Genomic DNA, 14,845 nt, shown 5'->3' with positions numbered 1-14,845 from the left:
AGTGCCCACATCCAAAATGCCCGACGCACCCTCGCCACTGGTGCCCACCTCCAAGATGGCCGCCGCTGTCCTTCCTCCGCCTCAATAGTCGGTTGGCTTCCCCAATCCAAGATGGCTGCCTAGCACAGAGGAAAGCGGCGCTCTAGCGTGGCCAGGTCTGTGATGGGACCGGAAGCCTTTTCTATCCGTGCCTCCCCGCCCTCTGGGTTCTCTATGGTGACCCTGCTCTGGTCTCCAATAGGAGGCGTGGGGGAGCTCGGGGCCCCGCCCAGAGTTTGATCAGCTGATGGCTGGCAATGTCTGTTGACAGCAGCAGCCTCCGCGGCAGGACTGGGTGTAAGAGGCTGGCGGTGGGGGAGGGGATCGCTGCGAACGCCCTCAAGTCCCCTGGGGCTGGGGGCAGGGCGGTGAGAGGGAGGGACGTTGCGGGAGGGAGGACGGGGCCCTGCCGGCAGCCCCAGCCCGGCTCCTGTGTGTCTCACCCTCAGGGCTGTGAGAGGCCTTGGAGGGCCAGGCTCCGAGGGGGGCCCCGCTTGCCCTAGAGAGGAAAGGAGCAGGGAGTAGAGTGGAGGGACTTCAGCCCACACACCAGAGCAATGCAGGAGAGCTGGGGCTGGTGTGTGGGCAGGTGTCTGAGGGGCTGCTGCTGCGGGGGAGCGGGGTCTGGAAATAAAGAGATGAGAGGGGAAGTGATGGCTTGGGACAGAACAGACAAGAAGGGGAAGAAGGATAGGCGGGGAGAGAAGGCTGGGGAAAGAGAGAGAGAATCATAGCTGTGAAAGCTGCGAGAGGAAGAACAGATGGGAGGGGAAGTAGGAGGGGTATGTTTGTGAGAACTGGGGAGGGAAACCCTACTGTTTCCAAATGAAACTTTTCCCCTGTGTGTCTTGTGATTTATTTATTTGTTTTATTTGATCAGATGTGAATCCAAATGGAGCACTCTGAAGGAGGAGACCAAAACCAGCAGCAGCAGCCTTGGGGGAAGCTGATCCGGTTAGGTGCTGATGAAGCAGAGCCCCATGTCTTACTGCTGAAAAGAGAATGGACAATTGGGCGGAAGAAAGGTAAGATGGCGTGTGATTTGCTAGAGGTCGGACTAGGTGATCATAGTGGTCCCTGCTGGCCTTAAAAATATATGAAGATGGACTCTGAGACATGACAGGTATGTTGGTATCTGGTGTTAGGATAAGGTGGAGATAGGTTAGAAGAGGCTCACCTCAATGCTTGCCACAAAATCCCTTGTTCCCTACTCTGTCATTTCCATGAGAGAAAAGTTGTGCTCTCTCCCTGTCTTTGGCTTTCTTTTTTAATGGGGTTCTTGGTGATATCACAAAAACAATGATATCGCAATCCCGTGAATTTGTCTTGTTGATTTCCCTGATTGTTTCTGTGCAATAAAAAAGCACTACATTTCAAACCAAGTTTTGTCATGTCATACCCATTTTGTCACTACTCTCTCCTTTAGCTCTTGTGATTTAAAAAAAAAAAAGTGGTGTGGGGCTTGGTGGGGCTGTACTGCTACATTTTCACACTTCAACACACACCTACAATCCAAAAAGCCTTAATTCTTCTGGCTGCATGATGGTTGCTAACATTAAAATAATTTCTGTGAGAGTTGATTTGAAATGCAAGTGTTTCTGGGTTTAAAAGTGTTGACTATTTGACTTAATTTTAAGGCAATTCCATGTTTAAGGCAAATTATCCACTTAACCTTGCACTGTGCCAACTGGCACTAACTTTAGTTGCCTGTCCATCAACTTAGTGCATATCATGTTGTAGCACCCAGCATCAATGAAAGTATATTATAGTTTATAGACTCTATATGGTCAGTCAAAATGGAATTCATGGAACATATTATAGGGAAAATCTAAATATCTTTTGTCTGTTAAATTCAGTACCATACGTTTGTTGCCCTTTTTGATGACTGTATTGCTAAATGTGGCTAATAACCAACAAGATGTCCACACTAGGAAATCTTCTAGTTGAATTTCAGTCGGCTTACATGGCAGATAAAGATTGACTTTTGCCTGCTGAATTGCTCTCATAATCATTTAACAGTTAGATTACTAAAGTGTTCAGTTAGAAAAATACATAACCAAAATTTGCTATCTACTCCTCAGCAAAACATTGTTGGCACCATTATCCCATTAGAAAAATATGTGGGATTCTGGAAAAATTCATTTAGTCCATGCTGTTCCTCTCTTCTTCCTGGCCCTTACACTATATTCCAAGAGCCACAAAGAGTAGATGGGGTACACCGGTGTGAAAGTACTATACTACTTCTGAGTGAAACTACGGCATTCTAATCACTTTCAGCAAGAATCACAAGGTCATGAAGTTGTGCGACACAAGTTGTACTCAGAAGCTGTTAATTGTCCCATGGACATCAGTTGTGGAAAAATAGTGGTAAACTATTATCGGGGGGGTTTGGTAGGTGACTTATTTATTTCTAGATCTGCTGCACCCAGATGTCTCTCTGCCTTGTCTAGGGAGGATTGAATGTGCTGGGAAGTAATTCAGGGCCAGACTATGAATGGGAGGATATGAATCATGTTCCTTAGTTATGGCCTCTCTTACAAGGGAAGTATTGTTGCAAGATGGAATGGTGTCTTATCTGTGGAGCCTTGAATATGGCTGGGAAGGAGGGATTAAGGTGGTGTCAAAATGGTGAAGGTTCCCATCACCCCTCAAATCATTACTAACCTTCCCCTTAATACTCCTGGCTAATGGCAGTGAACTGCGCTGGATTTTAAATTTTCTTTGTCTTTAATAATCTAAAGATGGTGCTAACACATACAAGAAAATCTTATTTTTAAAAGAAGAGTTTTAAGTGGACTGATCAGTCTCTGTGATGGGATCTGCCTATGTAGATACTCATGGGATATTTATAAACATATTGATCATAAACATTTTCTTTTTAAGGTTGTGACTTGTCCTTTCCTGGCAACAAACTGGTGTCTGGAGATCACTGTAAGATTACAGTGGATGAAGAATCTGGACAAGTATCATTGGAGGATACCAGGTTAGCCCTGCTTTAAACTTTTATTACTGGTTGCTAGAGTAAAATTCTGTTTAGTGCTCATGAAAGGAGCTAGCTGTACATATCAGAGAGTAGTTGGTAAGTCTCTTATTTTTTAGGTGTTAGTTTTTTCCAACAATGCCTAAAACTCATCCCCTCTTCACCCCTCCCCCCCCATGGAATGCCTAGCTTACTGGATGAAAAACAAACTGATGGTGGGGAGGGCCTGGTACTTTTGTATACTGTGTGTCTTATTATGTGATTGCAATTATAGCATTGTGAAAAAAATTATCAGTGATTTTAGGAGTTTTTAAAAACTGTTCATGGTGAATTAGTATATGGCATACTCATTCCTTATATTATCTCTCTTCCCTACCTCCATCCCCAGCTTCTGGGGGGAGGAAAATGCATTTGTACTGACAACCTCAAAAACGTGCAATGGATATGAATAGAGATTCCTTTTGGTGTTTAAAATATCTCTGAAGGTAGCTAGTATTTCATAGGAACTTTGGGGCTTGAAGGGTTGTCTGGATTTTGGCTTTATTTATAGTTTGAGCTCCCTTTTGGATCTATGGTAACGAGCACCGTATAAATACTTATGCCTATTGTATTATATTTTGAAATTATTTTGTCACCTCAAGCACTTCAGGTGGAGAGGAGAGAGAGAGGGGCCTAATAGGTAACATTATAAATCATTAAACTTAATTAAATAATTGAAATTGCTCAATACAACATTGTAGCTGTTGATGTTGCCATTAGTCATTTGTTATCAGAAGTTTTTTTTTTTTTTTTTTAGTTCTTTCCTCTAATCAGTATTTCAGGGAGTTATTATGTAGTGATATAATGCTTACATGAATCTTTCCACAATTAGGGCCTTTATGTGCTTAATTTAGGGCTTGTCTACACTTACATTTTATAGAGGTCTAACTTGCTGGCTCTGGGGTGTGAAAAATCATCCCCCTGAGCGCAGCAAATCTGAGCGCTTTAAAGCACTAGAGTAGGCTGGCTCCGAGCGCTGGGAGCCGCTCGTCCCCTCGTGGAGGTGGATTACCAGGAGCTTCCCAGCGCTTGCTTGTGACCACACTTGCACTTCAAAGTGCTGACGCGGGAGTGTTCCCGCGACAGTGCTTTGAAGTTTCCAGTGTAGCCATGCCCTTAGCTCACCATGAGTAGTCAATAGAACTACACCATAGTGCATAAAGTTCAGCACATAAGTTTTTGCGGGATCAGGTCCAACAAACTTGCTCTTCTGGGAGAGATTATTTCCTGCTGGGTTATAAGAATGCTGGTGAGAGCTTATGCAGTGTTGTTCTAGCCATGTCAGTCCCAGGATATTAGAGACACAAAATGGATGGGGCAATATCTTTAATTGGACCAACTTCTGTTGGTGAGAAAGACAAGTTTTGAGATACACAGAGCTCTTCAGGTTTGGGAAAGGTATTCTCAGCATCACAGTTAAATGCAAGGTGGAACAGATTGTTTAGCATAAATAATTAGCACATACTGTAAGGGACTGTTCAAGGTAGAATGGCCCATTGACACCTCTATAGTCATAGAACAAAAAGAGGGGGTTAGTGCTTTACAGCTTGTTGTAATGAGCCATAAATCCAGTCTCTCTGTTCAGTCCATGATTTTTAGTGTCGAGCGGAGTAATACATTTAAGCTCCCAGGCTTGTCTTTTGAAAGTGTTGTTGTGCAGGTTTCCTTTGAGGAAGAGGACTGATAGGTCAGATATAGAGTGATTGCTTTGTGAAAAGTGTTCACCCACAGGTGATAGGATGTTTTTGACTTGTTTCATTTTCTAATCACTACTGTAGAATGAAGCGATTTACTGGTTTCACCCACATAGTTATTGGGACATTGTTTAAGTTAGCTGGGATGTATAATCTTTCTTGCCTGTTGCAGGATGTATGGGGTCTAGTCAACAGTTTCCTTTGGCAAAATTTAACTAAGGCCTTGTCTACACTGCCACTTTACAGCGCTGAAACTTTCTCGCTCAGGGGTGTGCCCCTGAGCGCTGCAAGTTTCAGCACTGTGAAGTGGCAGTGTAGACAGTGCACCAGCACTGGGAGCCACATTCCCACCTCTGGTAGCTACTCCCCTCGTGGGGGTATGTTTTTTTTTTTTTTTTTTACAGCTACAGTTTTTTGCCGCTACTACACAGCCATGTTAAAGCGCTGCCATGCTAGTGAAGACATGCCCTTACTTATCCACTCCCTCCTCGTTCTCTTGATCAGAGTTGGTAGATATGATGTTGCAAGTGGGATTCTTTCCGGGGCCAGAAACTTACTTCTGACACTGATTTAGGCCACGTATTTTTTCTTTTTATAAGGTAGGAAATACTTTTTATCTTTGTGTGTAGGGAAAAGTCTTGAACAAGCAGAAGTTGCAGAGTAGAAAGCACGAAGTATCATGAGCAACTGTAATCTGTCTGCCTAATAAAGGGCTTAGGGACTTCATCTAGCAGTTCAGCTGTCCCACACTTGACAAGGTTGAAAACGCAAAAAATAGACCCTGACAGTTCCAAGGGAGTTCCATTCAGAGGAGTGCTGCCTGCTGTGCTGGCAGAATTAACCTAGATCAGTGCAAAGTGCGGAGTGGAATGATCAAACCCTGAATGAACAGACCTGACCGTGTGGGAGCTACAGTCAAATTTAACAACGTGTGAATGGAATTCTCAAGCAGGAATTTGAAGTGGGTCACCGCATCCTAACCACAACATTTATCTTTGCCTTCTAAGGCTATGTCTACACTATGGACCTTATAGCTGCACCACTGGAAGGTCTCCTGTGTAGCTGCTCTATGCGGACAGGCGAGAGCTCTCCCACTGGCATAATTAAGTCACCCCCAAGAAGTGGTGGTAGCTATGTCAGCAGGGGAGTGTCTCCCACTGACATAGCGCTGCCCACAGAGGTGCTTTGTAGGTGAAACTTATGTTGTTCAAGGGGTCGTTTTTTTCACACCCCTGACTGACAAAAGTTTTGCTGACAAAAGTGCTAGTGTAGACAAAGCCTAAGTCTTCTCTTTCTACCCTTCTTCTGCCATAATATATATTCCCTCTGACCCTCAACTCACGTGTCAGATCCCACACACACACAGCTTGCTCTCCAGACACTGTAGGAGAGCTCAGGTGGCTAGCTAACAAAAAGGGGCAGCCAGTAGAAGAGAGTAGCTAACTACTGAGCTAACTAAGACTTTGCTGTCAACGTTGCAAGAGTGTAGTTTGTGGAAGGGTGGAGCTAGATGCACTGTTAGCCCCACTGAAAGGCTGCAACCCGAAGTAATGCCTCTCTTCCACAACTGAGAACATGGCATGTTATATTTTCACATACCTGACAAAAAGGAAGAGGGCCTTTTATATATTCTGTCTGTGCATGGGTGAGAGTTGACTTAAAGCACTGTAACCACACATGGAATAGGAAGACAGTCCTGACTGCCTTACTACTTGCAGAAGATTAAGCTTCTCCTCTCTCAGAATTTGTCTGAGACCTCTGATATTCAAGGCCTGTTGTCAATATCAGCTGAGCTATACAGAGTCAAACTGGCCATAAGAAGTTGTATATCTAAGCTTTTTCCACCCCGAAAGTGCCTTGGCTAGTCTACACTGGCAATACTAAAGTGCTGCCACGGCAGCGCTTCAACATGGCTTGTGTGGTCATGGCACAGCGCTGGAAGAGAGCTCTCTCAGCGCTCTAAAAAACCCACCTCCACAAGGGGCGTGGCTCCCAGCGCTGGTGCACTGTCTACACTAGGGCTTTACAGCACTGAAACCTGCAACGTTCGGCGGGGGGGAAGGGTTCACACCCCTGAGTGAGAAAGTTGCAGCACTGTAAATTGCTGGTGTAGACAAGCCCTTAGCATTTACTAGAAGAAACAATACTGTATTAGATTACTTAATCAGTTTCATTCACGGAACAGTTGGCTTGTCCCAGGGAAAAGCAATTAATTCTTTCTTAAAAACAAAAATTCAAATGCAACTCATGAGATTGAGGTAGACTTTGGAAGGGCCTTTCCCTGTCCTCCATTGGGCAGTTTTTGTGTGTGTGCCTGCATTAAATAAGCAAACTACACTCTTAACTTTTGGATTGGCCCTTCCAGAGCCAAGAGGCACATTGATGGAATCATATGGGATCACTTGCACCGCTATACCCTACCCAAATGGGAATTGGGTCAGGATACAGAGATTTATATTTCTAGTCTTAAGAAAAGTGTTGTGGGATCTTTTATGACCTGGATTTACGTTTCATCTGATAGCTGAGTTTCCTTCTCCTCTCACTCCAAAACAATACAGCTGGTTGGCATTGGTTTAGTACTGAATCACAAGGAATGTCTGTTGGACTTGGGACATATTAGACTTTCTTCTTCACTTGCAGTGCAATGATTTGTAGTGCCTGATAAATACATAAATTTAGCCATTTTTGATGTTTGTATGTAAAAAATCCATTTTGTGATAGCCAGACACTCCACAAAGTGTTAGACTTCTCTGGTTAGAGCCCTGAAACTGGATATGACACACAAAATAATGTGACAATTTCCTGTATTATTGGCTAAGATCTAATTTTAAACATTCAGTTTTCTTTAGTGTTTAGCAAAAACTTGGGTGCTTTTCTTTGAGTGATGTGATTTCACCCCCGCCCCCCTTTCTATTAAACAAGTGAATCTCTGGGCAGCTGGAGGGGGAGAAACTTTGACCAAAGATTGCTCATCTGCTGCCCTACTGATTTCCTCATTTGGCTTTAAGGATGATGATTTGGGCCCTGGTTCACCAAATGACTAGTGTCGTCAGAGATTTGTTCAAGTCAGTGGGAGTCTGCAGGAGCACAGAGATTCACCTGCATGGAAATGTGTGTGGGATTCAAGCTTTGGTGTTGATTTGGCAGCAGTTTTGGCATGTTTTTTCCTCCCAGTAGCAAACTTCACTGTTTGATATCCAAGAGTGCACATCTTTCTAATAAGTATTTAGCTAAAACACCTTAAAGTCCCTTATGCCCATTTTGGGATTTGGCAGAACTGCTTAATAATTATGTTAAAGGTACTTATAAAACCCTTTGTATTGAAATTTTTTAAAGTTCATATATTTGCCCTCATTATGGCAATAAATCTTGGGGCCAGAAACCTTCTGAAGATCGCTAAGAGATATTCTTTATTTTGTCAGACTGAGCTGTTTTTTTTCCCTCCACCTGATATTTATGTACACTTCAAAACAAGACTTGAGACTTTGTGTCTGTGGGTTTTGCGTCATCACGTACATAGACCACTGCTTAAACACTCAGATATGACTCTTATTTCATTAGAGTAGTGGTTGTGTCCTTCTGCTGAAACCTGTCCAGATGGGTAATGTTGCAAGCAGAGTTGTTCCCTTTGATACTTTGCATGAGTAGCCAGCCTATGATATAACTGTAATCCAAATTAGTGCAATTGTTTCATTGTATAAAATAATCCCTGAAAATTCTTCTGCATTACTTAAAGGAGACTTGTAACGGTTTCTTTAAAAATTGGGCATTCCCCCCCCCCTTTTTTGTTGTTGCTGTTTTACTATTATGAAGAAGGCCCAAATGGTTTGGGTTTTTTTGTATTTGTTTGTTTGTTCTGGAGTTTTGCTGGCAGATCTCCAGCAGGTCTCAGTGGTCATTTTGAGCAATAATACTTGATTGAATGAGATTGAAGAAGTTTTAGTCAGTTTTTTTTAATCTTTAACAATGGTTTCCTTGGTTCAAAATATTTCTTTGTCATTTAACATAGGTAAATAATAACAAATCAAAAATGTTCTTTTTCACAGTTTGACTAAAATTCCTTTCCCCTCCTAATTGCTCAACTTTCATTCTCTTGACTTTGGTGATGCACTTTGCTGTTTCTCCGGTCATCATAGAGTCTTCCAGCCTCAGCAGGAGCTGTATTTCTAATGTAAAAAGACAAGGAGAAAATATTTATTTAAGTTTTCTACTCTTTTAAAAAAAATTTTTAATAAAGGAGCAAAAAAGGAAACAAGTCCAATGTTTTCCCTCCCCTCTGCAGGGGACCTTCAAAACAGCATTTCTTGCAGTTTGCGCTGTGTTGGTTGACTTATCCATGTACAATATAAAAGTGTGTCTGATGAGGGGGAAGCAATATATTTCTTGACTGAGAAATCACTTAGTGCCACCTCAAAAGTGATTTCTCCTAGCAGTGCTTCTGACTTCCTATCGTCAATCTTTCTGGATATTTAACAATCTCTTTACTTTCTCTTCTTGTGTAAATAGCTGACTGAAGGCCTTTCTTCTGAGCCGTTTTTGTTTAAAAGGGTAAATAATGAGAAGAGAAGGATGGGATTTGTTTCTAGATAATTTTCCACCATGAAATAGAAACTAACTATGGTACGTTTGGGAAAATCTGGGCTGTGGTCTGGGTGAGTAACTAAGTTCATCCACAAGATGGCAGTAAAAATTTGTAGTACCGAAGGTTGGCATAGACAACAACAAAAAAGCCCCAATGTTCTGTAGGCATCTTTATACATATAGTATTAGTTGCTGAGGTTCTTGGATGGCAGAAATCTGAACTCCTTTAGTTCTATGAGGCTTTTAAAAAATGCTAATATTGCAACAGAGCTGAAATTACTAATTTCAGTGTAATTTGACTTGATTTTAAAACACTTATAGCAACTATATGAAGTGGTACATCCCAAAAAGAATGAGTCAAGATAGATATAATTAGATATTTAGTCAGTAGCTGGTGGTACCGTGCACTGATGTGTTTCCAAATTTAAGTCTTCAGATAATTTTTTTGAAGGTTGTTTCCACTTCAAAATGATTCCATCTAGCTTGGCTTTTAACTCCATTTAAGTGCATGTACATGTTCTTTCCCCCTATTAACTTTCTTAGGGTTGCCAGGTGTCCAGTTTCCACCAGAACACCAGGTCAAAAAAGGACCTTCCCCTGCCTGGTGAAAATGAGTGAGTGAGGGTGGGGGAGAGTGAGTGACGGAGGGAGGGGGGATGGAGTGAGCGGAGTAGGGCCTCAGAGAAGGGGCAGGGCAAGGGTGTTTGTTTTTGTGCGACTGGAAAGTTGGCAACCCGAAATAATTGAGGTAAACATCATTGGAAAAATAGATACTTCCTTCTTTTCTTCCTTCTGTCAGTAATCCACAGGTGGTAGCTCAAGAGTGTGATGTTGAAAACTTATAGACCTTAAAAAATAAAATAAAAAAATAATTCCAGCAATTCATTTTCTAACTCAAATAAGAATAAAATAACTGACTAGAGTCACTAATAACCAGAATCATTTCCAATCTTCAACCTTTGGCATTTTAAACTTTCAACATCTGAGAGGAGGAGGAGGAGGAAGGAAAGAAAGGCCAGCATGCGGTCCCTGGTTGTACAGAAAATGGGTTCTTCCACCCCATAAACAGTTTAAAAGAGAGTCCTTCCTATCAATGTTAATCCCAACACTACAATTTAGCACTTTCAGATAGGTGGCTGACATGTTCTTCTACTTCTGTCCCTTTCTGTCTTCCAGAGTAACAGCCGTGTTAGTCTGTATTCGCAAAAAGAAAAGGAGTACTTGTGGCACCTTAGAGACTAACCAATTTATTTGAGCATGAGCTTTCACTTCATCGGATGAAGTGAGCTGTAGCTCACGAAAGCTCATGCTCAAATAAATTGGTTAGTCTCTAAGGTGCCACAAGTACTCCTTTTCTTTCTGTCTTCCGTTTATCTTAGCTGTAACTCATTCCGTAGGGAGCAATTCTCTAATTATTTTGAGCCATTCTCCAAATGTAAGGGATCGTTGTCTATCTGTCTATTAGCCACATGTTTCCTTCCCAGGAGCCGCAAACTAGCAATGAAGTCCTCAGCAACTCTGCAGAACAGCCCCACAGGGCAGATTTTTCCTGTTCAGTTATCTGGCTTCTCTTAATCTTGGCTACATTTTTTTTTTTTTGAGTACCAGCAATTTTCTCTGCTAATATCTCTCCCCCCACCTTCTTCCTCTCCCAATCAACCCCCACGATAATTATGAAAGCATTTGGGCTAAATAACTGTCTTTCTCTTTGCAGCACTAATGGAACAGTAATTAATAAACTGAAAGTGGTTAAGAAGCAGACATGCCCTTTGCAGACTGGGGATGTGATCTATGTTGTTTACAGGAAGAATGAGCCAGAAAACAGTAAGAGGATATCTTTTTTTTTTTTTTTATGGCATTGGCTAGTCATAAGGGATACAAGGGAATATCAGATGGTGAGAATAGAGCTACTCAGTGAATGATAGAGCAAGTAACTTTTTAATATTAAAACCACATTTTTCATGATGTTGGGGGCCTTCTCTAGTTATCAGCATCATCATCTTCTATTATTTGTATTATGGTAGAACCTATAGCCCGCGTTTGAAATTGGACCCTCATTTTGCTAGATACTCTATAAACACATAGTAGAAAATAGCCTGTGCCCTACAAAACTTAGTCTAATTAGACAAGAAAGATGAAGGCTTGGAGGAGAAATTGAGGCATAGAAAGGTGGAGAGACAAGCCAAAGGTCATGCAGTATGGCATTGGCAAAGCCAGAAATAGAATCCGGGTCTCCTGGGTCCAACCCAGTGCCATGAAATTGGTTATAAAGTATTTAGCATTTGTTACTTTAGTAGAAAACATTCAGTTTTTAGAGGTTTCCTTTATAATAGATGAAAGGTATAGGTATTTTAAATACTAAATTCTAGCTACTGTGTCCAAAACAGGAATGTAAATCCCTGAAATGAAATTTTATAGTGGGCAGATTGGGAGTGTAACAAGTTATTACACTGTCATATGCTCAGGAATTATTATGAAGTGATAGCTGCTACTGTAACGGGTGTGGTATTAAAACCCCAAATAAAACTTAAGCCCCAGATGAATTTGGTGCCTTAGACTTGTCTAAAGTGTAAGAAAGTATAGATGTCTTAGAATTTATGTTTGCAACTATGCCACGACAGGAAAATTTATAAGCTGTTTGTCCACAGTTTATTTTAGATGCATATAACTGTTGGAAGCTGAATTCCCTTTTGTAACCTCACCATCAGTTTTTAGACTCTGGATTTATCAATTTGTGACGTCGGTTTTACAGGAAAGCAGTGACACATGTGCACACACTCTAAATCTATATCTCTATATCCACTGTCTCTTTTGTTGATCCTTTTGGGGATTTTACTGTAGTAGTCAATACTAGTTGAGGAATTCATTTACCCCGTTGTTCCAAGATAGATTCAAATGTTCTGAGGTATTAATTTTCTTTTAGTTAAAATGTATTTGAACAGGGCTGCTTAGTGCCTAAGTACCTATCATTCAGTTAAAGTTCTGAGTCCTGATTTTTTTTCATCCCCTGTGCCTTGAAGGACTGAGAGTGAGCTTAGCTTTGGCATGTATAGTTGTCTTATTTAAGCAATTCTGAAGCAGACTAAAAAGAGTCCTGCATAGTTCCTTTGCTAGTAAGATTGATCACAGTGCAGATTTAGAGGGTGTTGGAAGGACCTAAATGGTTGAGGATAAAAAGCAAGGGGACACAATGGGATCTCTGGGGTTCTGTTAGGAAGCTGGAGGGTTCCCACAGGCTGGAGAAGAAAAGAATTTGCTCTGATTTGCTTTGTAAGTAGGTTTTGGGTTAGTCGGTGAATGGCATTTGGGTAGTGGCTTAAAATGTTATATGGAATTTGATTGTTAACTTTAAACTTTTTACAATAAAATCTAAGGAAAATTATATAAAAAATTGAATTTACGAATAGTTAGAGCTCACCTCTCAGCCTTCTGGAGAGAACATCCAGTACAGTTGTATTAGTAAGAGTAGTCACAGCTTATCTTGACACACAGCAGAATTTATAGTTAGGAAGTGTTTAAGCCTCAATTTCTATGGTTGGCACAAGCTAAATTTCAGACAAAGCCATTCAGCTTGGTCTGAGAAGAATAGATCTAACTGTTCTGTTCCTAATTACCTCCTAAGTAGCAGCATTAACATTGGCTATAACAGCAATCTCTTGTTGGCCCTCTCCATTTTAGGAAAAGTATGAGAAGCAGCCAACTGTGGGTAGGAGTTGGTGAGAGTAAGAGGGAGAGAAATAAAAACACTTTTAAAATTATAATAAAATTTCTACCATTTTCTCTCCTTTCAGATGTTGCTTATCTCTATGAATCCTTCAATGCAAAACAAGATGTAACTCAAGAACCAGTAGGTAAGTAAAACTATTAGTTCAAGACTAAAAGGGAGATGAGTGGTTGTGACTAATTGTAGCCGTTTTAAGAGAGCTTGATTCCTTCAAATCTTGTTAATTGACTCTGTTGAAGCCATGACCTTTTGAGGTTGCCTATCAGAGAGATGTTCTTTCCACTCCCTTTTCTGTTACAGAAGCTAATGTAGAAAATACGTGCCATCTGACCAAAGATACCTCACATATAGGAAGAAGTGATGATGGAACCCAAATTACCTCATCACTGCCAGCCACTCAGTCTTGCTATGAGGAACCACAGCCATCTACTTCTACATCTAACCTCTTTAATGCTGCTTCTACCTCTCTCATCGAGCGGGTATCTGCTGAGCAGGATAATCCTTCAACATCTGGTAAGGTGTTGTGTGCAGTGTTTGTAAGGTTGGTGCCTCAGAAATTATGACTCTTCTGTTGAATCCTAAGAAACTAATCTCTTACTGTAGAGGATAGAATGATAATGATCAAAATCCCTGCAAAAGTTCAAGTCAAAGCACCTGATCGGTAGTTAATTTAATAACTTGTTCCATAAGAAAATCATAGGCTTAGTCCTAGTGGCTCGGAGAGGCAATTGAGAATTGTGTGAATTCAAGGACACAGAAGATGCATTTCAATCATTAAATGTTTTAATTTTGCAGCACTCACCATCTTGGAACTTAGGTGCAGCTGTTGGGGATTTTTCCCCTCATCAAGCTGGAGTGTAAACTTACTGAAACTATACAGATCACATCACAAAGCTAACTACAACTGAATATTTGCACGCATGCAGTCGCTCACTGAGGAACCATTCTAATCCTCACTGTTGCTGCTGCCATTCACCAGTCTACTTTTTCCCATTCAGAGATTTTTAAGATCAGAAGGGACCACATTGATCATTTAATCTGACAAATAGAACAAAAGACAATTATTTAGAAGATGTAAATGATGTTCCCAGAAGTGATCCCCAGTTCGTCTACCCACCTGCCACCCATTTTAACCAAGTGAAAATCCACTCTCATGCTGTCTTTCCAATTTACCAAATAACATGATCACTGCAGGCTGCGTCCTGACCTTCAGTTTATCCTCAATCTTCTGTGCACCTATACTGCAGTCTGTCTCATGACCTCACTCCATCCCCAAATTGCTAAACGCTTCAAATACTGCAGCATCCGATCGCAAGTCTGGCTCTGCCTGCTCATACTGGCTCCTTCCAAAGTATTGCTCAAAATGTGCCTTAGCCTTGATGTACTCTGCATATTATTTGTGCTCCCCACAGACTCTTCAACCACTTCTGTGGTAGGCTGCATATGTGGAAAGAGGTGTGGGGGCTGGGTGTGTGTGTGCATGTGAGAGAGAGAGAGAATAAAATCACTCCAAGACTGAATCTTTATTACTAAGTACGGGCCTGGAGCATATTTTTATGAATGAATTATAAGCACTTCTATTTAGATGTGGAGCATTTACAGATTCTGTACCAGTTTCTTTACAGATCCTCCAAATAATCCGGTATATTGCGAAAACTAGGACAGATGATATACCATATAATCATGCAAATGATGCCAGCACATTTTTTGTTTGACATAGCCTTTTCTCATTCAGATGATGATTGAATTGGGATGGGCATGTGTCATGGAAAATATCATAGTTTTTCT

At 41.3% G+C, this 14,845-nt stretch overlaps 2 protein-coding genes across 8 annotated transcripts in view; one reads left to right on the top strand and one right to left on the bottom strand.

The window, feature by feature from the left end:
• The first annotated feature begins 258 nt into the window (after window positions 1-258).
• Window positions 259-14,845, top strand: part of CHFR (checkpoint with forkhead and ring finger domains) — a 28,924-nt gene continuing 14,337 nt past the window's right edge. For 3 of the 7 annotated variants that reach the window (XR_012155151.2, XR_012155147.2, XM_073313566.2), the window contains exons 1-6: window positions 259-336; window positions 920-1,064; window positions 2,923-3,022; window positions 11,048-11,157; window positions 13,125-13,184; window positions 13,358-13,570. Coding sequence is in view for 1 of the 7 variants with exons in the window: in XM_073313566.2 (XP_073169667.1) it covers window positions 932-1,064; window positions 2,923-3,022; window positions 11,048-11,157; window positions 13,125-13,184; window positions 13,358-13,570 (616 nt within the window). In the remaining 6 variants the exon portion in view is untranslated. The other 4 variants (XR_012155150.2, XR_012155149.2, XR_012155148.2 and 1 more) reach the window with 4 other exon arrangements.
• Window positions 8,701-14,845, bottom strand: part of LOC140898940 (uncharacterized) — an 82,081-nt gene continuing 75,936 nt past the window's right edge. The window contains exon 8 of the mRNA XM_073313563.1: window positions 8,701-8,918. Coding sequence (XP_073169664.1) covers window positions 8,831-8,918 — 88 coding nt within the window. The 3' untranslated portion in view covers window positions 8,701-8,830. The remainder of the gene's footprint in view (window positions 8,919-14,845) is intronic.

Source organism: Lepidochelys kempii, chromosome 15 (assembly GCF_965140285.1).
Source record: "Lepidochelys kempii isolate rLepKem1 chromosome 15, rLepKem1.hap1, whole genome shotgun sequence".
In the NCBI taxonomy this organism is placed as follows: domain Eukaryota; kingdom Metazoa; phylum Chordata; order Testudines; family Cheloniidae; genus Lepidochelys; species Lepidochelys kempii.
The sequence above is the reverse complement of the archived record's forward strand: the minus strand, read 5'-3'. Positions and strand labels throughout refer to the sequence as shown.